Source organism: Carassius gibelio, chromosome A9 (genome assembly GCF_023724105.1).
Source record: "Carassius gibelio isolate Cgi1373 ecotype wild population from Czech Republic chromosome A9, carGib1.2-hapl.c, whole genome shotgun sequence".
NCBI classification, from domain to species: Eukaryota; Metazoa; Chordata; class Actinopteri; order Cypriniformes; family Cyprinidae; genus Carassius; species Carassius gibelio.
The window spans coordinates 5336131-5360614 of NC_068379.1; the positions used below are offsets into that span (position 1 = coordinate 5336131).

General features: G+C 35.4%; 2 protein-coding genes across 5 annotated transcripts; one reads left to right on the top strand and one right to left on the bottom strand.

The window, feature by feature from the left end:
- Positions 1–2540: 2540 nt before the first annotated feature.
- LOC128019507 (glucose-6-phosphate exchanger SLC37A1) lies at positions 2541–14282 on the bottom strand. Its single transcript, XM_052605502.1, has 20 exons — positions 14133–14282; positions 13467–13712; positions 11673–11754; positions 10980–11088; positions 10794–10872; positions 10057–10192; positions 9691–9767; positions 9319–9485; positions 9149–9201; positions 7560–7637; positions 7338–7472; positions 7167–7257; positions 6335–6397; positions 5725–5810; positions 5568–5616; positions 5297–5370; positions 5129–5207; positions 4947–5044; positions 4184–4248; positions 2541–4055 (listed from the first exon to the last, which is right to left on the bottom strand). The coding sequence occupies exons 2-20, from the start codon at positions 13520–13522 to the stop codon at positions 4040–4042; spliced, it is 1593 nt and encodes a 530-aa protein (XP_052461462.1). The 5' UTR covers positions 13523–13712; positions 14133–14282; the 3' UTR covers positions 2541–4039.
- Positions 14283–14652: 370 nt separating this feature from the next.
- On the top strand, positions 14653–24282 carry LOC128019508 (uncharacterized). 4 transcript variants are annotated; one of them, XM_052605506.1, is made up of 9 exons: positions 14653–14937; positions 16522–16769; positions 16873–16987; positions 19906–19979; positions 20174–20371; positions 20465–20602; positions 21712–21801; positions 21919–22062; positions 22200–24282. In XM_052605506.1, the coding sequence occupies exons 2-9, from the start codon at positions 16530–16532 to the stop codon at positions 22326–22328; spliced, it is 1128 nt and encodes a 375-aa protein (XP_052461466.1). In that variant the 5' UTR covers positions 14653–14937; positions 16522–16529; the 3' UTR covers positions 22329–24282. The 4 variants fall into 4 exon arrangements, with proteins under 4 accessions (XP_052461466.1, XP_052461463.1, XP_052461464.1 ...); XM_052605503.1 differs by having other exon boundaries at positions 14672–14937; positions 16522–16784; positions 19903–19979; XM_052605504.1 differs by having other exon boundaries at positions 14672–14937; positions 16522–16784.
- The last annotated feature ends 202 nt before the right edge of the window (positions 24283–24484 follow it).

The following is a 24484-nucleotide window of genomic DNA, read 5'->3' on the forward strand; positions in this document are numbered from 1 at the left end:
TCATAATTAGCGAAAGCCAAAACTTTACCATATATTATTCAAATCGGCGGACCTCCGGCGAAACACCACAGTAAAACGAAATAAATGATTGAGCCGAAGCACAACCCGAACTATGTTCTTTCATCCTGTCTGTTGCTTTCGTCGAAATGTTTCAATCAAAAATGTTTTCTAATATTTATAAACTGTATATATATATATTCCTTTTTAATTAAAATGTTTAATGTTTGTGCTCAGTATCACTTTCCCCACAATTAATCCTTCCCTTTAATCTACAAAAGCCAGTTCCAGTTGTTTCACTGAAGAAATTCATTTTTAAACGAACTACTTTCAAAGACATCATCCTCCAGGAAGTGACGTCACTTTTGGAGGGAAAACAACAGCACAAAGATGATTATTAATTGGTTTGATAAATCCTTTAAATCCTATTTCTTAAGTTTCCAAAGTAATTCAGCATTACTTACAAGACCATCTCTAACTCGTGTGGCTTCAAAACTGTTGAAACTTGTATGCAATGCAATGTGTTTTGTTTAATTTTATACCCCTGTAATTTGTTTGTTTAATTATATATATTATATATATATATATTATTAGATTTTATTATTATTATTATTATTTTATATTGTAAATGTTTTTTATAATTATATTCATAATAATAAATTCATAATAACAATAAAAACAAATCATTGCAGGGACTATTGGTAAAGGTCCTATCGTAACATGAGAGCAGCAGATGCACGTGACAGTTCATGAAGGTGAGTCTGGGTTGTGGGCGGTGTTGTGTCAGAATGAACAGACGGGGTTCAGCACAGAGTCATTCAGGGGAAGCGTGTGATTCCCTCTGGCAAGTCAAATGAATCATCTGTTATACTGTAATAATCCAAGAGCTGAAACATGCTCATTAAACTCAATTATATGCATGTATGAATTCACACACCGTGGAACACTTACCCTTTCAACAGAGAAAGTGTATCTGTTTTGTTCTCACAGACTGCCACCTGTGTGTGTGTGTGTGTGTGTGTGCACTGATGAATGTGTCACTGCACATGGACACTCGAAGCACTCGATGACTCACTGTGACCTCTTAAAATGAGACCGGGGGCAATTATAACACACTCAATTCCTCCCTTCAGAAATGTGATGAAACATGCTCAGTAGGATTCTCTCTAATCATTTCACCTCAGCAGAAGTATTTTTCAACAATACTGATTTTGAGGTATAAAAGTTCTTTTTGTACATACAGTATTTTTCTTCTGCTGTTTGATGAATGTGAATGTGAATTTGAACTTAGATACGTTTTATCTCTATGTTATTGATTAAAAAATAATAACATGAACAATCTATGCTAATAAAGGTGTGTCTAACATACTGTAACATACCAGACTGTATCATAGCAGCAACATCGGGGGCATGCGTCCCAGACCTTCTGAAGTTAAAGAGATCGGATTTAAATCCATCTTGAAAGCATTTTGGAGGGCATTTACACCTTGTCTTTTCACAATAGGATAGCTATTTGATAAGAGAAAAAGCAATAAGTGACAAGGTGAAAGCAAACAGGCCCTTTAAGACCAGGTTACAGCAAATCGCTACTCAAAACAAGCCCACAGGCTTTTCGGGACCATCCTCCGGTAAAAGTCACCTTCCAAGGGCTAAATGTGACCCTGAACCACAAAATCATTCTTAAAAGTAAAGTTTTCAAAATTGAGAATTATAAATCATCTGAACGCTGAATAAATAATCTTTCCATTATGGTTTATTGGGAACTGGCAATATTTTAAAATCTGTAATCTGAAGGTGCAAAAAAAAAAAAAAAAACATCTTTAGATTTGTTCTAATGAAGTTCTTATCAATGCATATTACTAATCAAAAATTAAGTTTTGATACATTTTCAGTAGGAAATGTACAAAATATCTTTATGGAACATGAGCTTTATTCAATATCCTAATGATTTTTGACATAAAAGAAAAATGTATAATTTTGAGCCATACATGGCTTTTTTGCTAAAAATATACCCCAGCAACTTAAGACTGCGGTCCAAGGTCACAAATATCATGTTATATGAGTCACTTTAACCCACAGACATGAGAAACATTCTGCGCCAACAGTGTAAAACTGGCCCAGTTCTGCGGGAAAACAGTGGACCTGGCAACACACTGTTTAAGACCTGAACTGAGTCAGAAAAGCTGTGAGAAAATACAGACAATACGATTAATCAATATTTAATTTAATAATTAATTTACTTTATTCAATTTCTGTAAATTTCCTACTTGCTGAAGGGCACAGGTAGCTAAATGACATTTATGTTAAGTTATTATTATTATTTTTTTATTGATGGCTCTCAGTTACTGTAAATGCTATTTTTTAAATCTATTGACATCACTAATAAATTCATACATTTTTATATTATATATGGATACATTATATTATTATTCTTCATTGTATTTAATTTTGCATTCATGAATCTGTTTGTATACAATTATCATAATGTATATATTTTAAACACTTTTTTTTAAACAAAATAGTTAAAAAAGGAGGAAGATGTATTTCCGTTCGTGTCTGCTTTATTCAAAGTCCTCTTTGTACACGCAGCAACACAGTACAGCTAATTTATAAAACTTTATTTGTTCCCAGATTCTGTAAAGGTGCTGATAATAACTTCAAAATGAACACTCCAGAGACATCCCTATACAAAATCACAAACAGAAAGAAGGCACAATGTATTTTCTCTCATTACACCAGGGATCTATCCAGAAATGATACAGAAACATTCATTTACCAAGAGTATGTCGTCTTGTAAGGGCAAATGCTCACGTGCTGCACACATGATTACATAAGAGGTCCTCCAGCTCTGCAGAACGACACAATCCCACAGAAACCTGAACATTCAAACAGACACTATAAATATTTATTAGCTGCCGAGGCAGGTGTGGGTCCTGAATGTGCACACACAATTACAATCAAGGAGACGCTTTGGGTTCGCTCACACATCGTACAAACTGAGCTGGATGGGAACATTTTAAACCTGCAAACATTTCATACTGCATCCTACAGAGAAAACAAATTATAATGTCGATACATCTTCTATTATTAATTAGAACAGCTTGAATACGAGTGAATAGTGGTCTGATAAACATTATTATTAACCTTCCGTCATACCGACTCAAAACACAGCGTTTATTTATTAAATCACAGGCCAGCGGTGAAAAAATAAATAAAGATACAATTCAATAAAAGAAAATAATTTGTCATAATCAGCTAGTAGATCCCCTATTCATATATAAACACAGGATGAGAACCATTAACGTCACCACAGTAAGACACAGAAAACCCAGATATAACACATTTACTCAACATCTAACATGATTGGCTTTGGTTTATAGAAAGGCAGATGAGATTTATAATATATTATAGATTTAGCATATAATATATATACACACACAAACATACATAAATAAATAAACAGACAATCGGTTGTGCTCTCTATGAGCCTCGTTTATGAAACACGAGCAGAACAAAATTAGGTGTAAATCATTCTTAAACCATTCTTACATAAACGGTCATGTTCAATTCGATGTGACAATTCATGCAAGAAAGGATTTATGAACTATCTACGGGACATTTGTTCTGCGTGTTTAATGAAGGCGCTGTGTGCCCGGCGGGGATCTAGAAGCAGAAATTATACTGCTATTCTTTTAAATTCCCCTTGTTAGCAGCAAAGGGAGGCTACTTTTGGTTGTGCAATTGTGCATTATTTAACTGGAGGGATATTTAGGCTGGATCTCATATTGAGTCATGTTCATTTGTTTGGGTGCAACCAAAGGACAAATGCAAGCAGAGCTGCAGGTCCAGACTAAATCTTCATGATGAACTAGAGAGAAAAATATTCTGTAAGAAAATATAAAGTTGCTTCACCCTTCCCCATCTGAGAAAGGAAATAAAATGTCTCTTTTCTAAAACCGAGGACTAAGCACAGGTTTCAGTCAAGTTTTGGTCCAGGGTAGGAAGCTGTCAGATATGAACATGTATATCCAGTGCAAAGTGCTCAATGTTCCTTCAGTCTAGAAAGAAACAGAAAAAAGATGTATCATCAAAACCGTATTTAAAAAAGATAGGACGTCCCCTGTGTGTTCTGGCCATTGAATTGTAAGTGTAACTATGTAAAGAACAAGAACAAAACAACACTCACTCGACGGTGACTCCTGGACGCTTCCTATGAGAGCAAAGCTCCTTCATCACAAGTCTCAGCAAAAGCTGAAGAGCACACAAACAAGTTTTGGTTAATTCTTTTTGGAAGCCATAACCATGTTAGTAAAGAAGTATGTTCCCATTCAACAATTAATAGGGACCACTTGTGTCCAGCTTCAAAAAGGCCCCCAAAAAATGGTAAAATAAGCATAAGGTACTTCTGTTGTATTGACAAAGTAATTGAAAAAATAATTGAAATCAAAATTATTAAATTCCATAATGCAACCATTAAAACACTGGTTCTTAAAATAATAACAGCAGCTGACAAATGTCTGAAGAAATGTCTGCTTAAATCAACATTTTTAGCTAATTTAGTTTATTTAAAAGCTTGTTTCTTTGTTAAACCAATTTATTTAGGACTTGTCTGGAAGTCTTCTGAAACTATATACTAACTATGTGTGAGAAACAGACTTTTGAAATGTAGAATTGAGAAAACCTTTCTTTGCAAAACAACTCAAATTTCAGCCTGTTTCTCAGACTGCATGGCTTCAGATGACTTGAACTGTGCATGGCGTGTATGGACTACTTTTATTGTGTTTTTCAATTCTTTTAGGAGCTTGGTAGTCTCTTAAAACTAAATTGAAAAAGCAGCATATAGGGTTTCCAAAAAAAATAAAAATACATATAAACATTATTTAAGGTTTTTATGTGAACTATGCATTCAAACCTCTGAAATCGGCAGTCGGCATCTATTTTCAACTCACCAGCAGTGCTAAAAAGTCTGCGGTCATGAGCATGTAGAAGACCTGATCCCAGCCTTGTCCTGACAGCAATCCTGCCAACAAAGGTCCCACAGCAGCACCTGCAGAAGACGAAAGGTGTAAGAGTGACCCCTCTCAGCTCTACAGCATCACCAATCAATGAATGGCAGTTATAACACTCTTACCAACAGATCCAGTGCCATCTATAATAGCTGTGACTGTAGACAGAGCCCTGGCATTGCCCTTCAGACTCTTGTGTGTGCCCTAGAGATTAAAACAGCATGCAACACACGTATAAGCATAAAATTACACAAACACATATTAGACCTGATACAAAGCAGACAGACACTCACCAAGTCAGCAGAGACAGCCGTTGTGATGAGAGCATACGGTCCATTGACTAAACCACCACACACCAGCAGCATGCCTTTATAGCAAATAACATACAAACATCAGACCGCATTATTACCAAGCATTTTTTCATTAAATATAATAACACATTGAAGTTGGCATCAGCTATCCAATGTTAATCTTATTCATTCTCTCATCTGAATCGATTAAAGCAACGGTGGTCAAAAGCGCTTATGTAACACTGAAAGGCAACATTAGGATTGGATGTCTTACCGATAGTGGGACCCAGACCAAACTGACTCATCATAGAGAAGCCGTAGAGCTATTAAAACACACACACAAACCACTGTGAGTAGTGAGATAAAAGTGACACAGCAAAGAGCCTTTAAATGCACAAGCTCCGCTGTATTTGCTCAGAAGAATGACATACTGTGGGCGCAGCCAGCAGAAGCATCACAGCACAAGTGGTGGCCCTCTTTTCCATCTTATCAGAGATCACTCCAGCCAGGATCCCTCCTACACACACACACACACATCACACATCACATGCACAGAGTTGCATCACTCTACACTGTTTGCATCACTCACATCTTTCGCTTTTCTATGTAAACATGAGATAGACAAACATGGTTGATTGTTGCAGTTTTCTCATCTTTTGTAACATCTTAAATGTCTTTACAGTCACTTTTGATCAATTTAATGCATCCTTACTGAATAAAAAAATAAATAAAATCTCTTACTGACCCTAAACTTCTGAATAGTCGTTTTGATAACATTAGATATATTTGCACGGTTAGCAGTGGACAGAACATTTCCACGTATTTAAATATTTGAGTGATGTAGAAACGTGGATTTATATGAAAATACAAGGTTGGACGTGTCCTAAACAAGGCAAGGTGAGGATGAACTTGTTAGTATGTGGTGTTATGAGACACATCACAATTTGTGTCATTATAAAGAAAGCCACCTATTAGTGTCCACATGTGTATATTCAAAACATACAAAAACAAAACAAAAAAAACACTGATATCTCTACACACCAACAATGCCTCCCACATCAAACAGAGTTGAAAGGTCTCCAGCTTTCTTGGCATCAAGGTGAACTGAGAAACAGAAAATACGTCTTAGTCATTGTGATGTATTAATTAAAGGTACAGTTCACTCAAAAATACAAATCTGCTGAAAAACGGATCTTCTGCAGTCAATGGGTGCCGTCAGAATGAAAGTACAAACGGCTGATAAAACCTCACAATAGTCCACAAGCAATCCTCATGACCACAGTCTATTAATTCACTTTATTGAAGTGAAAAGCTTTGTTTGTAAGAAACAAATCCATCATTAATGCATTGTAACTATAAACCACTGCTTCTGGGCAACATGTGAGTCCGAAAAAGTCCATCCCCTGTTGTCCTCTTACATCAATGTTTAAATCTGTTCAGGACTGTGTTTCGCTGGTAAACGGTGCTTGAACTGTGCATATTTTTCTCCTGGTTCAGACAAGATGACTTTTCACGCGGGAAAGCAATGTTATGAATAGAGGAGTCATCTTTTAGCAGGAAACAGTGGTTTAAAATGTGTGGATTATTTGTGAATTATTTTGAAGTTGTCTGGACTCTGAAGGCACCCATTCACTTCAGAGGATCCACTGGTGAGCAAGTGCTCTAATTCTCCAAATCTGTTCTGCTTGAAAAAAACTCATCTACATTTTGGACAGCCTGAGTTAGAGTAAATCTCAAATAAATTTTCATAAAAAAAAAAAAAAAGGTGCAAATAGATACACGATACATGACACACTTTTTTTTTAAAATGCCTGCTTGCTTGCTTGTTGTCAGAAATGATGTAAGAGCTCTCATATGAAATGGTGTGAGTTACCTGCTTTAGTGATGTAGAGGGGCAGCCAGAAGAGGAAGGTATAACTGACCAACTTGGCGAACAGCAGACAGAGAGAGAACTCCACCACTCCCTGAAAACACACAGCAGGAGGAAGATGAGTGAAGCTGTAACACACACTGACTGACGGACAGACGGATGCGCAGCACTCACAGGAATGCGTAAAGCTCCCATGAAGCTGATGGGCGACGGTTCAGCCTCGCTCTTCACCACCACCACCTGCTGCTGCTGCACAGGAACACACACTCCAACGCTCTCCTGTCCCAGCAGAAGCTCTGTGTCCCAGCTCTAACAAACACAGCACACATGATATCTCAGGTAAAACTTCTAGAGAGTGACGGAGAGACCGCATGACAGACAGTGTGCTGGACTGACCTGGGCTTTAGCTCCTGGCTTGTACTGCAAGTAAAGGTCTTTATGTCCATTCACACCATTCCAGTTTTTATGAACCTTCTGAGAAAAAACATACAATAATAATATGATATAAAATAGTGTCACACTGACAAAGAGAAATATCCATAGACTAGGTATACTATATATATGATAATAATATAACACAGGACACATGGGTAGTTGAGATGACATGCAATTTTTAACATGTAACTTTCTTTATTTATTAATTATCTAATTAGATATAATAAAGGGCCATACAGGAAATAGCTGTAAGTAATCTGAATATGTATTTATACTAAAATATTGAATATAACTTTTAAACTTTTAAATATTTATTTGTCATTCTCTGAAAAACATTGCGATTTCAAAAAGTTGAGTAAAAGTGGTGAAGAAATGGTGACAAGTAACAGAAAAAAAATAAAAATAAAATAATATTAATATTATATTTTTTTATATATTTAGAATATTAAGAATATTTTTACCTAAAACCTGTTAGGAATTTTTTTGTTCCATTTCTATGCGAACTACCAATATATTACACATCAAAATGCTAAATATTTGAATATATTTTCAAAAAGTGCATCTAATTATCATGTAGTATTATTGACCCAATTCCCTCTCGCAGTGTGTTTCTAAAAACACTCCGAAACTGCACTTAATTAATCACTATTATTTAAGCATCCCATAGAAACAAATCAAAAAGTATTGGCGTGAACAACGACAGAGAACTAAGAATTATGCAGCAGCAAGCTGAAAAGTGTTTGAAAATTGGTCTTCAATTTGTTTAATTCCTCCTCCACAGTCAAAATGAGGAAAAGAGAGGTGTCAATCTCCATTTCCTCCTGCTATCGCCCCTCTTCTCCATCCCTAACTCTGCCTCTGTTACTCCTGATCAGCCACTCCTCCTGAATCAAATCAATCTGATGAAGCGTTTGAGGACTGTGAAGTCTCCTTGTGTTAGAAGAGCACCTCACGCTCGACTGAGACTCGCATCATGATTTCTAACCAACCTTTCCTCAGATCGCTGGGAAAAGACATTAACTCATGTGAGGATCACACCTTTGTTCAGATATACAGCAAAAATATATTTTTATTCTGCATATCTGACCTGAACAGCAAAAACCACATGAAAAGATATGTACATGCCCAAAACAAACCATACTCAGTAATTGTTTTTGGAATAAGTATTGACGGACCTGTCAAAAAAATTAATTATTGTGATTTGTGCACAGTATGAACAAAGGTACAGTATACACTGCTGTTCAAAAGTTTGAGGAAATATCTTATGCTCACTAAAGCTGCATTTATTTGATCAAAAATGTAGAATTTTTTTTAACAGAGAAATGTTTTTATAATTCAAAATAACCGTTGTCTATTTGAATATATTCTAAAATGTAATTTATTCCTGTGATGTCAAGCTGAATTTTCTGCATCAATGCTCCAGTCTTCAGTGTCACATGATCCTTCAGAAATCCTTCTGATATGCTGATTTGCCATTAATTATCATTATTAATTTTACAAAACAAACCTTCACAATAGTGTATACTTACATTATATTCTTGAAGACTAACCTGACTGCTTGGAGCTGAGCTCTGTGCAATGGCGATCTTCAGATCATTCGGATCTGGAAATAAAGAAGAATTCGCATTAAAACCCATCAACTAATGACTAGTGCTTTGTGACAATTTTGCACCCGGACACACTTGCACAAATCAGTAAGGCAGAGGACATATTCACGTACGCTCTATAAGAAAGAGGAAGCAGATGACTCCCATAGCAGCGATGATAACTCCAGGGACGATGAAGGACAGACCCCAGTTAGAGGAGACGTAATATCCAGCGATCAAAGATCCCAGGATGTTGCCCACTGATGTGTGAGAGTTCCACAGACCCATGATGAGGCCTCTCCTGACACCACAACACATCACGTAACATTTATCTGGCAGGTAATAACAGATCTTTTACAATTTAGAGTGTGTAAAAAACAACCCAGCAACTAAGAGGATAAGCACTCCTTCATATTGAGTGTCTGAGCAAAGGAAAAAAACTGGATGCTCATGTTTACAGTTTTTATTGACTTTATGATGTTAGTGGAAAGTGTAATGCTTCTCACCTGCCCTTGCCAAACCAGTTACCAATGCAAGTCACAACACTAGGCCAACCAGTGGTCTGAACCAAACCATTGGCCACCTACACAAAGAAAAACAGGATTTCTAAAGGATCATTTGCATCACAGGAATAAAATAAAATAAAATAAAATAAAAATAAAATAAAAATAAAAATAAAAATAAAAATAAAAATAAAAATAAAAAATTAAATTAAATTAAATTAAATTAAATTAAATTAAATTAAATTAAATTAAATTAAATTAAATTAAATTAAATTAAATTAAATTAAATTAAATTAAATTAAATTAAATTAAATTAAATGCAGCCTTGGTGAACGTATCAGGCTTATTTTGTCCAGGTATGACACCCACCTGAACAAATACATAGAAGCCCAGGCTATGGATGTCATAGACGTATCCCAGTCCAAAGAGACAGGTGAAAAGACCACTGGTCAGCATGCCCACAGTCAGGTACAGGCGAATGGGCAAACGCTCTCCAATTATTCCACTGAAAGGAGTGGATTAGGAATGAGTCAGTATCTAACAAACAAATTCAATTTTGCTGTGTTGGTTCAAATGGTTTCAGTATTTCTCATGTATTAAAATATATAAGTATAAATGTACATCAAACATCACTCTCTCTCAAATGTATTTAATGAAAAACTAAGTAGAAAACATCTCTTGTTTAAAGCAAAGGGTTCGTTCACCCGCAAATGAAAATTCTGTCAACATTTACTTTCTCTCAAGTCATTCTCAATCCACATCATTTTGGTTCATCTTTGAAACACAATTGAATTTTTAATGAAACTTGAGATTTCTGATGCTCCACTCAATGTCCATTACACTAAAACTTTAAAACGTTCATTAAGACACGACCGAGCATCGGTTTACCGTATTTGATGTGCTCTATGTATGTGCGCTGATCGATATTTATGAGAATAAAAGCTTAAATTAAATCACTATTTTTACTTTGTTATATTACACCACTGTATATTTGGATTGACATTAATGCGTGAGGAAATGATCATCTTCTAGATTTCTGAAAAACACTTTTTAAGCCACTTTAGTGCAAATGCATAAATATTTGAGTGTTTTGTATCTGTTCTTACCTGAGATACATGCCTATTGCATAAGCACACAGGAAAGAGTAATCCATTGCTCCGAGCAACTGCTTATAGTTATTTCTGTCTATAGAGACAGAAGAACAGAGATGCCAAATATTTAATGCACTGGCTGAAAATGACAGAAACACATATTTGCTCTGAATATGATATAGTATAGTATCTGAATCTTACCGAATGGTTTCCAGCTGCAGTCTAGTTCAGGGTGAAGTACAGTCTGCTGACTGCTGCTGCTCTCTGTAGGCGCTCGCATGACATGAGAGCAGTTCTTATGCAGCTCACTCTGAATCAACACACACGACACAACACAGCATGAGCGCACATCTGACATTCAGCCTGAAATGCGCACAACGATGGGCACAGTTTTTGTTTTATTCAGCTGTATTTACTCAGTGCAACTTATAACATCTAAGTGAAAGTTAATATGTGACCGGAAATGTTCTAGTAAGCACAAGCACTTGCTGGTAATAGATAACTAGGTGGCGCTTTGGCACAATTGCCTACATTCTCCAAAAGCTAATTCTAAACTTGAAAAAACATCTATTTCCAGTTATTTTAACTACATATTTAAATAATGACCAGGAAATGTATACATGTAAACTCGTAAGGAGTACATAAACCAAAAAAGATGAATATATGTGCAGTGCATATACTATACTATAGATATAGTTGGACACATTTATAGATTCAACTTTATAATAAAGCAGTAATATAGATAGAGGGCTCGTGTTTGGTGGCTTCAAGTGATGCAATGCTACATTTCGTCAAATATGCTCCCATGAAAAAACTAACTCATCTACATCTTGGATGACCTGAGTGTGAGCACATTTGTATTTTTTGGTGAATTTCAGGGTTGTTGAGTCTTACCTTGACGATGCTGATGGGCTTCCTGGACAGATGGAAGCTTGTGTAGAGCAGGAACGTGAGCGCAAACGTGAAGGCCCTGTACCTGCGTGAACCAAACACAGCAAAGTTTAACCAAGACAGGGAAATAGGGACATTTTTCAGTGAAATGTCCTCCATTTCCTCCTAAAACATGATAAATCATCACAAATTTACTGGAAGTGGCCTGTTTAGAAAACATCACCTGTACGAGTGTATAAACGGAGCGCAAGTCATACACACACAAAACATCATGAGGCTAACACAAAACACAAAAATAATTCAACAAAAATAAGAAACAAAGCTACAGGCAATGTTCCCTCTAATTTCTTTTCTCTATTGTCTAATTATATGTATATATAATTTATTTGTTTATATTTCTTATTTTCAGTGCACTGCATATCTGGTCTGTCTGGATCTAAAAGGATTTCCTGTAATTCTACAGGGCAGAAGTTGTTATCTCGATCTTATTTCAGAAGTTTAATTAAAGCACATAGGAATTTAAACACACCTTGTCTAGCTTGTGTGTTCTTTGAGGAACTCACTAAACCAGATTTTTCACAATCTATATTGTAAAAGTGTTGATGACGCAGGAATTTAATCTCTGATTAAACACAGACAGGTGTTTATGAACTCACATACATGTACAGAGGGTATAGAAAAGAATCACCCACTTTAAAATATATTTGTATATTTGATATATTTGAAATAAAGAAAAAACCTTTTAGTTTTATCCAGCTGTACGCATGTATTCAGTACAACATATAACATGCAAGTGAACAGTGTAATGCCAACATGTCAGAAAAAAATTAAAAACAGATTCACTGAGTTTGAAAAAGGATCAACTTCTTGTGTCAGTTTTAGTTTTAATTGCAGCCTTTAGTCTGCTGGGATTTGTCTCCATCTCTGCTAACTTTACACATCTAGACTTTGCAATTTTTGACCACTGTACTGTATTTTACCCCATCCATTCTTCTTTCTATCCTGACCAGTGCTCCAGTCTCTGCTGCAGAGAAACACCCCAATAACAGGACATTAACACCTCTATGCTTTACTGGAGAAATGCTGTTATATGGTTGGTGAGCTTTAGTGGATTCCCCCAGACATAATGATTGTTGTTGAGGCCAAATAATACATTTTAGTCTCATCTACCTCCGAATCTTCAAGGTGTGTTTTGGTAAAGCCCAGTCTGAGTGCATTTGTCCTTTCTTAATAAGCGGCTTTTTTTCATGCAACCCTCCCATACAAGCCATACAAGTGATTCTGTTTTTTTTTTGTGTTTTTTTTTTTATTGTTATTCTTTTCTATACGTACTGTAATCCAGCTTCCATGGTCAATAGAGAATGACTTCTTGGTTTGGTACAGAAAGCAATATCAATGATTATATTAAAATTAAATAGAGGATACATCATTAAAGTACTAATCTATTCTATATTATTCTTCAGCACAGAGCAGCTATATTAACGCTTAACACATCCAAACACAGTCTGAAGTTTCTTCTCATTCTGGGGGAAAAACTGATGAATTCTATATGGATGCTAAATCTGTTAAACATATACTCTCATTGATAACTGAAACCACATGTATATATTAGTAAAAAGCTCATTAAATTAATAACTGTGATCCCACCATTGCCCATAGTAATGGTGGTTATGGTTTAGTCCCATAACCAAGCAGCACTGAGGATCTGTACAAAGTTTTTCATGTGCAGATCTGGCCCTGCTGATCATTAATCATGAATATACAGCCAAAGAAGAGTTATAAAAGACACAAACTCACCACTGGACCCTGTTGAAGGACGCTAGGAAGCGGATGCCAGGTGGGACTGGTGCCATGCTTGCTTGTGTGTGTGTGTGTGTGTGTGTGTGTGTGTGTGAATACTAGTGTATTACAGCTGCTTAGTAAATCTCATAACGATGTTAGGCAGAATGCCTGTAGATAGATGTTCACAAGACCAACAGGAGCTTGTGATTTCGTCAGGAAGATACAAGATGTCATTATGAAGAGTCCCAGTGGCTTTATATCCTGAAGAAACATGAAGAAAGAATGAGCGACTGAAAGGGATGTGAACAAACCATCGCTTATTTAAACAGTATCGTGTTCATCATTTAATCTTTTAGTTATGATCGTGTCTGACCTGTCAAAGCTAATAAATGTCTCGACTTACAACGAGGCTGTTTAAGCAGATCAAGTGTCTATGAGAGACTGTGCTTAACTATAACAATAATAAGCATTCATTTCCATTCAAATAATACTCGTACTAAGACTAGTAAGTTACATTGATTAAATGTGCTACATCATTATAATTGTGTGATCTCTCGTTTGTATGAAGGTCGTAAGAATTCGTGTTTAATCAAAAGTGATCGACAACACGCCGAGAGAGCATCTGTCAAAGATATAAGCGCATATTTAAGAGACTTCAGTGAAACAGCCCTGTGGTCTTACCGCATCAGCCGTCTCTCTCTATCTCGGTTCCTACCACATCAGCCGTTTCTATCTCTCTCTCTCTCTCTCTCTCTCTCTCTTGTCTCTCTCTCTCTCGGTTCAGCAACACCGTCTCTAGCGACCGACCGGCGCGTGCACGAATGGAGTGAGGAGCGAAGCAACGGGAGCGCGTCTTCAGCGCTGCGGTGTCAGGAAGAAATATATTTCAAAATAAAAGACCCCATTTCGGCGTAAAAAGTGTCTTACAAATTAAATTTGTTTATTTTAAAAATAAGCAAATTGGGGGAAAAAACATTAATGACCAATGAGACAAGACAAACGTATAATGAGCCAATGTTACTGAATATGCATACAAATGAAAATATGTATACATTTTTTTACAGAATGCAACACAATAAATTACTGTATACATAAATTATTAATATTATCATTATTAAATTATAGACTCGTTCAGTAGAGCCTTGTGGCTTGACCTCCAACAATAAACGCTACAAGAAGAAAAAGAAGAATAAGTAACGTTAGAGTCTTGTGTTTTCTGACTTCACATTGCTGTAAGGATCACGCTCCCTTCGTTGTCCGGGTTGTTTTCTTCTCTACTCAGTCGTTTGAGAATCATGCAGCTGCAGATGAAAATCATTTTGGGTCATTATGAATAGCATTATAGGGCGCAGTTACTTTGCACAACAATGTTTAATTGTTTGCATACAGCTCGTCAGGATTAAAGTCTATGCGGCGCATTGATAGAGACACGAGCCAAAGCAGCTGGCAGGAAAAGATCAGAGAAGATAAGAGAAGATAAGATCAGGTACGTGAAGAAAACACACTTAATGCTTAAGGAGGTTTATGTTTTGTTTTTTAGCTTCAGCAGTCTTGTAGTTCAGGGAGAGAGCCGGATTCTCTTCCTGTATTAAACTGTTGGCTCTTATTACAAGTGCTGCTTGGATATTTCAAGTCTTTAGATTCCTGTACTAACGTTAACTTTAGTAACCAGAGATGAAATGCACAGCCATTGGTATGTTGTGTTGTTATCATAGACTGTATAAAAACAGGTTGTCATACATTCCTTGGAATTAAGTTAAAATGGAAGTACGTTAAATTAAATTAAGATTATAATGTGTTGTTCATTATGATTTTACTGGAGGAACCATAACTGTGTTTTAGCTTTGTGTGGTCCATTTTTGTAAAGAAAGAACTTTCTATAAAAAGTATATAAAACCTCTATGTAAAACCTCTTTTATAAAGCATAAATGGAGGTGCTTGGCCTTTTTCAATCTGAAGGGTCTAAATATGAGCTATTTTACCTTTTAAATGATTTGTAATTTTTGCTTAATAAAAATTAACTACATTTAAAACTATGTAACATTATTTTTGTTCATTACACTAAAGAAGATAAAAACTGAAGATTGAAAAAGTGTAAAAGTGAAAGGAATGGAAACATGAAAGAAATGTCAAAACGTTAAAGTCGAAGTAAAAAAAATGACTAAAACTAAATTTATAAGACTGAAATACAAATAAAGTTTAATAGAAATGTAAACAAACAAAAAAAAAGACCAAAGCAAAATGGCTAAGCCTAAAACGGAAAATATATACAAATAAAAGATTATTTAAAATAATAATAAATATAGGCTACTGTGATTTAGCAGATTCTCGCAAAAAAATAAATAAATATGCACACACAAAATATGGGACAGCCATTATATATATTTCTTTTTACCATAATTACAATTGATTGGAGCTTCAAGCTCATTTCAAGATTCTGGATCGACATCAAGAATGAAATTAGCACCATTCTTAAAATAAAGTACTGGGGCTCTCGTCTTTAAGACAGACAATGCCACTGACACTGGACGTTAAAGGTTATAATTTGTAAGATAAATTGCTACTCGTGGCAAGGAAATGCATCCTTATTAGATGGATAAAAACACTCCCCCTTTGTGACACATTGGTGTAGAGAGAGTTTTGGGTTAGTTTATGCTTAATGCATGTGTATTTATCATCTTTGGAGTTGTTTCTGTAGTTTATTTGAAGCTAAATATGTCTATTTTGCTGTGAAATGATTGTATTTCTGGAAATCACATGTACATTGACCTTGTAGATATTGAATACAGATAATGGTACAAAAAAAAATACAATTGAATATCAGTTCAATATATTAATCCAAATTTATGGCATAAGTTAGCTAAGTTTTATGGTTTAAGTGTTACACAAAATAAAGAACGTTAAGACATCCAGACCATTTTATATCTTAAACGCAGGATTTTGGCCTGTAATGGTTTAAACAATTCATGGGACTGATGTATTTGTGGAATGTGCCTTTTATTTATTAACTGATTCATTAGTTTTACGTCTGTTCAGGGTATTGATCGATGTGTTTCCTCTGATCTTCCAGGTGCAGTGATGGTGGAGGACGGGACCGTCATGAGGGGACGGGTCACAGTGTACTCCGTGCCAGGCTGTGCACACTGCACACAGGCCAAAGCCACTCTGAGTGCGCTCGGTGTGCCTGTGTGTGACGTGGATGTGAACAAACACAGAGAGTTAAGAGCACGACTGAAAGAGCTCACGGGTCTCAGTGCCGTGCCACAGATATTCTTCAATAACCTGTTTGTGGGAAACAACGAGGACCTCCAGAACCTGGTGAGACCAGAAACGGTAACCGCTGCAGGATCTCACTATTGACTGACAGCTGGCTTGAGATTTACTTCAACTGAGCAAATAGAGTTTGTTTTGTTGTCCTTAGGATCCTGAGCGTCTGGAGCGTCTCGTTCTGTCAGTACGAGAGGACCCGGTGCCTCTGGACGCTCCTCCTGTTCCTGAGGACCACGGCTTACACTCTGATGCTGAGGTGGATGGAGGTCAGTATCTCATGAACTGTCTGCTTGTTGTTGTGTTCAGAAAAACACACTCAGATGTTTTTTCTAAAGTACTTCCTTATACTCGTTGCTGGCTTAGAGTGCTGAAGTAATGACTGCTATTTGTGACCTTTTTCTAACTAAGGAACTTGGCAAGGTTATTTTTGTTTGTGCCTGCATGAGCCAACCTTACCATATCACCAGTTGTTTCTCCACTCATGTCTGCTGTCGTCAGTTTATACTGATAAAAGATACCTGAATCAGTCCATCCTCTAAAGGTCTCTCCCTTGCTTTTATACAACTAGAAATTCTTTCAGTTCAGAGAAGGTGACAAACTCTTTTTATCGGTTTGCTTTGATTACTAAAAAAAGAGTTGTCTTTCAATTGAATGCATCCTTTCTCAGTTATGCATTTTTTTAATTAGCTTAACAAGATGAGAAACAATTATGCAAAAGCTTTGGTATTGTATTTTGCATGTGTAGTGTAATGCAGGTGAGTTTCAGTAGTCAGGCTGTAGCTCTTTAAGAGAGTTCAAGTTTGGGAGGGTTGTGGATGCGAGGAGGGAGGTGATTGTCAGGATGTACAGAAGGGTGTGGGCAGCTTCCTTTCAGCAAGCCAACTGAACCTGAAGGAATTTATTTGGGTGTAACATTAATTAACTCCATTCTTATCAAGCCACAAACTGGTTAGTTATGGTTAGGACAGCAATTAAAATCTGTGTGGGACTAGTCATGATTTACTGCAGAACCTGTAGAGCTCCCTCACTGCCGTGTCTGTCAGTGACTCAACAGACAGCATCGTATGAATGAAGCTCAGGACGGCTTCCAGGGTACAGCAATGGCCTCTCTAAAAGGATTTTAAGTGAGCTTTGCTATAACCAAACTGTTATCTCTCATTGTTGTTACTGTTAACTAAAACTGACACTGTTAAAAAAAATTCTTTGTAATTAAAATAAAGCTGAAATAAAATAAAATATAAATGACTGAATTAAATAAAAACAAATTAAAAATATGAAAAAAAAATTATATATATATATATATATATATATATATATATATATATATATATATATATATATATATATATATATATATAAAACAGTCATATAACAAAAATGGAAATACTTAAACTGCAATAACTTGAAAACTGCAAATAAATAAAAGTGAATTAAAAACTTTAATAAATAAATAGTATTTAAATTATACTAAAATGTAGCATGTGTCTTAGAATAAAGGACAATTAATAAAATAGGAAAATAAATGGATATTTTTAAAATATAAACCTCTGATTCGGACGTCTTTCTTACCTTCATGTAGCATTTTTCAACTTACAAAAAGAAATAAAAATCAATTAAAACTATATTAAAATAAAACCAATACTAATAAAATATCAAAAGCACATAAAGAGAAAATCTAACTATAAAACCTAATTATTTTTTTTTAAATCCTCTAATAGTGTGTATATATATATATATATATATATATATATATATATATATATATAATACTAAATAACACTTATCTTACACATACATATAAAACACATACCATGCTTATCTTCATATAGCATTTCAGCTTTTAGACACATCCCTAGTCTATTGTATAATAGTAATTATGTGTTCTTGGCTGTCATAAAGACATTTTGTATTTACTTCCTGTGAAAAGCAGTGAAAGCATGGCGTAGTGAACAGTGTTTGTCATTGGTGTGTTGGCTCTCGTTGCTTGTTCTGGCTCCACTTATACTTGCTCATTGTAGATAGGAAAGAAGCAGGTGAAATTAGCTAGAGTTTAATGGTGAGGATGCATTTGAACTGTGTGTGTTTTGCATGCGTCTCTAAAGCATGAAGCATGGGGTTACTTACACTCAATGATTATTTAATCGCTGATGAGTTTGGTTCATTGTTAAATGTTAGTTACATGCTTGCTATTGCAGTGTCTGTATTGAGTATAAAACTGCAGTCAGTTAAGTCTTTAACATCTATACATTTTTATAATATTATTTATAAAGTATAATGAATATTATTTATCCAGTATTACTTCATACTTTCAGGCTTAAGGTGTCCTGTCTAATTTTAGATATTGTAATTAGCGCGTCACAGTTAGTTAAATTGATGATCAAGATCATGGTTACAGGTGGGGAATGAATTAATCATGACAAGTGTCAAGTGCAGCATCACATTTAAGTCTACACACGTTACATCAAAATGTGATTCCTAATGTGGTGTAATTTTTGCAGATGCTTAATATTTTTTAACACGACCGTTGCACAAATGCAAGGGGGAATCAGATTTAATGTTCAAAACATTGTTTAAAAAACTGTAATATATCATAAAATATTCTGATATATTATTACAATTTAAAACAACGAATCGCTATTTGAACATATTTTAAAATATAATTTATTCCTGTGGTACAAAGCTTAATTTTCAGCATCATTACTCCACTCTTCAGTGTCACATCAGTCTAATATGATGATTTGCTGCTCAAGAAACATTTGTCATGATCCAAGAGTAAAATTATATGTATTTTTTATATTTTATATCATTATAAATGCCTTTACTTTTGTATTATTTTATAATTAAGCATCAAAAAAGTTTACATTTCTTTAACATAATGTGCCTAAATGTTTTGAACAATCATTATTGTGTATTTAAAAAAATGTTTTAAGATTGCAATGATAGAATTGAAAAAATATGACATCTTCATGATATTTGCTTACTGGATTTCAATGAATCTCCTCTTTTAAATCTATTTGCATACTTTTATTGATTGGTCTCGTCTTCCTTGTCCATATGTGATCATTTCATCACATGCTGACCAGTGTGACGACAGCGAAATGACATAAACCTACACTAAAACAGTTTCCGTTTGGCTGTTTCAGTCGTTCTGATTCTCATGTTTGTGTAACTTTGCCCAAAGCAGCCTGTGCGCTCTCGGAGGCTCTGAGGAATCTGATCCTGAAACTCTACTCTGATCATCTCTCTGAAGATGGCAAGGTATTGCACTGTTTCACCACTCATCTCATCGCACGCTGCATATCAAACAGAGTCAAGACCAATGGATTCGACACAGACACAAACACAAACACTGCATGCTCAGACATTTGATGTTAGTGGTGGGTGAATGAACCTAAGGAGCATGACGCCACATTATTAAATAAGAAAGGTTGTATGTGTCTCCACTCGACCAGAGAGTTGATTACAAGGCCATGTCCCGAAGCCCGTTCTTCGAGCGGTACTGTGATCTAGCTGTCCACCTCCAGCGCGTGGATCTGCTGTCTCTGAGTCGTGAAGAGAAACTGGCTTTCTTTATCAACATCTACAACGCCCTCGTCATCCACGGGAACCTGCGTCTGGGCTTTCCCAAAAACATATGGCAAAGGTATCGGGTAAGAGACTTGATTTTGCTGTTTTGATCAACAATAGAAAGAGGAAATGTGAAATGCTTTCAGTGCTTGTACGTTTGGGCTCCTGTTTTCCAGTTCTTCAACTATGTGAGCTACTTCATTGGCGGTGAGGTGTACACACTGCAGGATATTGAGAACGGGGTGCTCCGAGGAAATCGCAAAGGTGTGGCACAGCTCCTGAAGCCCTTCTCCAGGAACGACCCTCGACTGCAGGTATTCCAGGAACAGGATGTGAACTCTGTTCTCTCTCCGGGTATATATTATATAAAAAGTTTTTTAATGGGTATCTATGGTTCAATGAAGAATCTTTAAAGGGTTAGTTCACCCAAAAATGAAACTTAAACCATAAATTACCAAAAGTCATCCTAGGTGTATAGGTGTATCTACTTAATATGCTAACTTTATATAAAGTCATACACCTAGGATGCCTTCAAGTTAGTAATCTATGGCCTAATTTTCCTAATTTTTGGGTGAACTAACTCTTTTGAAAATTCAATTTTTTTGTACTAAGACAAATGGTTCTTTTAAGAAGTGAAAGGTTCTTAAGGGAACCACAAATGTTTTTTTCTTTCGAATCATGGTGAACACCTTGTTCAAAGTGTTTAAACTTTTATATCAACAGCAACATTTTCAGTAGTTTAAGCAGTTTCCAGGTGAAATTTGGAAATATTTCAAGTTTATTTTAATAAGCCTATAAATCAGAAAATACAACTTTAAAATAAAATATATTAATGCTGTCAAAAGACTGAAAATAGATTAAAATAATGATTAAAAAACTATTTATTTTATATACTCATATACATATATAACTTATATATTTTTTTATTTAATGGCTTAACCCATTTAGTGAAAAAAAAAAAAAAAATGTGTCTGTGTACGTCTAAACCTGTCAATTTATGTTTTGAGTCAGTAAGATTATTTATTTCTCTTTTTTTGTAAGAAAGTAATGTTTTAAATCAGCAAGGAAACATTAAATGGATCAAAAGTCACAGTAAAAATGTAAAATGTTAAAAAATAATTCTATTTCAAATAAATGCTGTTCTTTTGAATAATAAAGTAATAAACATTCCTTGTGCAGTGAATCAGTGTATTATACTGATTTCTGAAGGATCATGTGTCTCTGAAGAAGTATTTCACAATATTACTTTTTATTGTATTTTTGATCAACTAAATGCAATACTTGGTGAGCATAAGAGACTTAATTAAATCTCACCAACCCCAAAGTTTTGATAGTGTACTAAAACTGTTATGACAAAGACTGAGAAACATAAAGCTGTCAGTGAATGCTAGTATCATTAGTAATGCGTGTCTTCCTCCATTAGGTGGCACTTCCTGATGTTGAGCCTCTCATTCATTTTGCACTGAACTGTGGTGCAAAGGGCTGCCCTCCAATCAAGACATACACACCACAGGTTAACATCCAGAATACTCTCAATTACAGTACAGTCTATAAGTGTCAATACATTCTTTCTGGCAGAGTACAGCATATAGTGTTTAACGGTCAGATCTCCCTGCGTGTGTCACATCAGGACATTGACAGTCAGTTGCGAGCCGCTGCAGAAGCGTTCCTGGAGAATGACGACAGCTGCGTGATCGACAGCGCGAGACGAGAAGTGAAACTCAGCCAGATCTTCAAGTGGTACAAAGCAGATTTTGGAGGCACCGATGAGAAGGTATTAATAAAAATATATGGTCACTCTCGATTCGTGCACATTTGGTTTCATTTAAAGCAATAGCAGTAAAGCTGAATTTCCAAGCTGCTCTTTTCAATTCAGTGCAAGTGGTTGGTTCTTAATGTTTTCTTTGTCAGCTGCTGAACTGGGTGTTTGACCATATGGGAGCGTCACAGAAGAAGAGGTCTCTACAGGCTCTGCTGTCAGAAGGAAAGGTCAAAGTGAGCTATCTGCCCTATGACTGGTCTATAAACAGCACAGACTGAACTGAACCACATTCTCACACACTTGGTGTCGCTCACGTATTGTGTGTTTCTGGACGAGCGATTCAGAACAAAACTGTACCCTGAAACTATGCATTTCGATCCCTTTACCTTGATCTTCCACCTCCCAAAGGGCAATGTGATACTGTAGCCTAATATTTCTAATGAAATTTTATACCTATAATTTTCCAAATTGTATTGCAGTGTTTTGCACTGATTATTATGCAGTTACATGTTTGAAATATTCTCATGCAAGGATATCTTTAATTTATCTACATTATTATATGTATTGTACTGTATATATGTGGACGTTGTTATTTGTTTCAATTATTTAATGTTTCAGAAACACTATGATAAGTGAAAAAAGTACTATTGAACGTAACAAAACAAAAATTGCTTGTAATTTACACTTTTTCAAAAGACCTCAAGGAAAAATTATATTTAATTTACACACACACACACACACACACACAATATATTTCAGAAATGTGTGTGTGCACCAATTTAACAATACACAATAATAAACCGTAATATTTACCTATGTATATTTTTTACAAAAACATTTAAATATATGACTTATTTGCACGGATACTTTTATTATGTAATTTTAATTGATGGCACAATATCTAAATTCACAGAAATATATATATATATATATATATATATGTATATATATACATTTGAAAAATACATTTATTCACAATGTTGTTTTAGAGAATACTTCACCAAGAAATAAAAAGGTTCTATTAACTCATAATATAACTTAATATTATTTTCTTTTCTTCTATTAAATAAAAAAGTGAATGGCAATTTAATTTGTATTCCCCCACAAAGGAAAAAAAGGAATAATAATAATATACAGTATGACTTTTAAGTCATATTCCAAGTTTTAAAAGAGATATATGATAGCTTTTTATGAAGATCAGATTCAATATATTCACTGATATTTTTAATTTGCTGTACATTGAGTGTTGTCCACTGTTTCACTGTTTTATATCCAGACGTGCTTCTGTTAAAAAGATCTGTAGGGAAATGCGTAGGACATGGAACATTTTGAGACTTGGTTTGTGCATCTTTCCTGCTGTCTGTTGTCTGTTGTCTCTCACTCTGTCTGGATGATGGATGTCTTCAGCAGAGAAGCGAGCAGAGCACATATCAGTTCATCAGAATGACACCAGCCAGTAGCATCCAGTAATTTTTGTAATACATGATGTTATTCGATCAATTATTGAAAAGGCGTCAGGGCTGAAAGAATCTCATAACTGGTTTCTCATAAACACAGCCTGTTTTGTAAGATGCAGCTCAGTGCCTGATTTGATCAAGGGTTAAAAAGTATTCCCATAATATTTTTTATAGAAAATGAGATCCAGACTGAAACTTTCTGAAAAGTGATTCCTCATCTTGCTTCAGGCAGAGAAAATCCTCCAGAACTCAGAAGCCTTTTTTCTTTCTTTCTTTTCTTTTTTGTTTTCTGTGTGCAAGATGGATCTGAAAGATGCTGTTTTAATAGATGTTGATTTTCCTCCAGGCATGCAATTGAGTAGTAATGCATGTGATACTATAGAATAGTATTGCAAGGGCTGATGCTGTGGGATCAGATGCATGAGTAAAATGAGGTTCAGTGCCTCCTGTTTCAGACAGTGCCTTTTCAGCTCTGCATGAGACTCTTAGAGTCATATTCCTCCACTCGAGCACACATCCCATTACTTCAGGAAATCAGTTCATTTGAAACTTTCATCTGCAAGCGGATAGATTTCTGAATCATAGAGTACCCATGAGAAGGTCCCAGAGTTACCTCAGTCTTTTCTCTTTCACTGTAAGGAAGGACATCAATGCAATGCAATCCCCTTCAACTAAATGTGAAGACTGGACTGATTCTGATGCATGGAGATTAATTATATGATCTAGAGCAATACTGTACTGTCTTTTATAAATAAAACAACAATGATAAAATATATGCAGTGGGCTTTTCATGTGCACTTATTTTTGTTGAAATGAAAAGCAGGTGCCATATTTGTTCTATGTGAATAATGTAAATAATAATATGCAGCTTGGCATAATGCATGGTTACAGCAGAAAATAAGTGAATCACGTTTAAAGGAAAGAGGAAATGCTTTGCACATCTTTTGTTTAAGTCAAATGCTGTAGGCACAAGTGGG

Excerpts from the sequence above, each read along its gene's own strand:
- LOC128019507 (XM_052605502.1), bottom strand. The coding sequence starts at position 13,522 with ATGGCACCAGTCCCACCTGGCATCCGCTTCCTAGCGTCCTTCAACAGG. Across the intron at positions 9,768-10,056 it reads GCTTCTATGTATTTGTTCAG|GTGGCCAATGGTTTGGTTCA; the intron begins GTGGGTGTCATA and ends TTCTTTGTGTAG. Across the intron at positions 7,638-9,148 it reads GCTCAGCTCCAAGCAGTCAG|AAGGTTCATAAAAACTGGAA; the intron begins GTTAGTCTTCAA and ends GTTTTTTCTCAG.
- LOC128019508 (XM_052605503.1), top strand. The coding sequence starts at position 16,530 with ATGGTGGAGGACGGGACCGTCATGAGGGGACGGGTCACAGTGTACTCC. Across the intron at positions 20,372-20,464 it reads ACATATGGCAAAGGTATCGG|TTCTTCAACTATGTGAGCTA; the intron begins GTAAGAGACTTG and ends CCTGTTTTCCAG. Across the intron at positions 20,603-21,711 it reads GGAACGACCCTCGACTGCAG|GTGGCACTTCCTGATGTTGA; the intron begins GTATTCCAGGAA and ends TTCCTCCATTAG.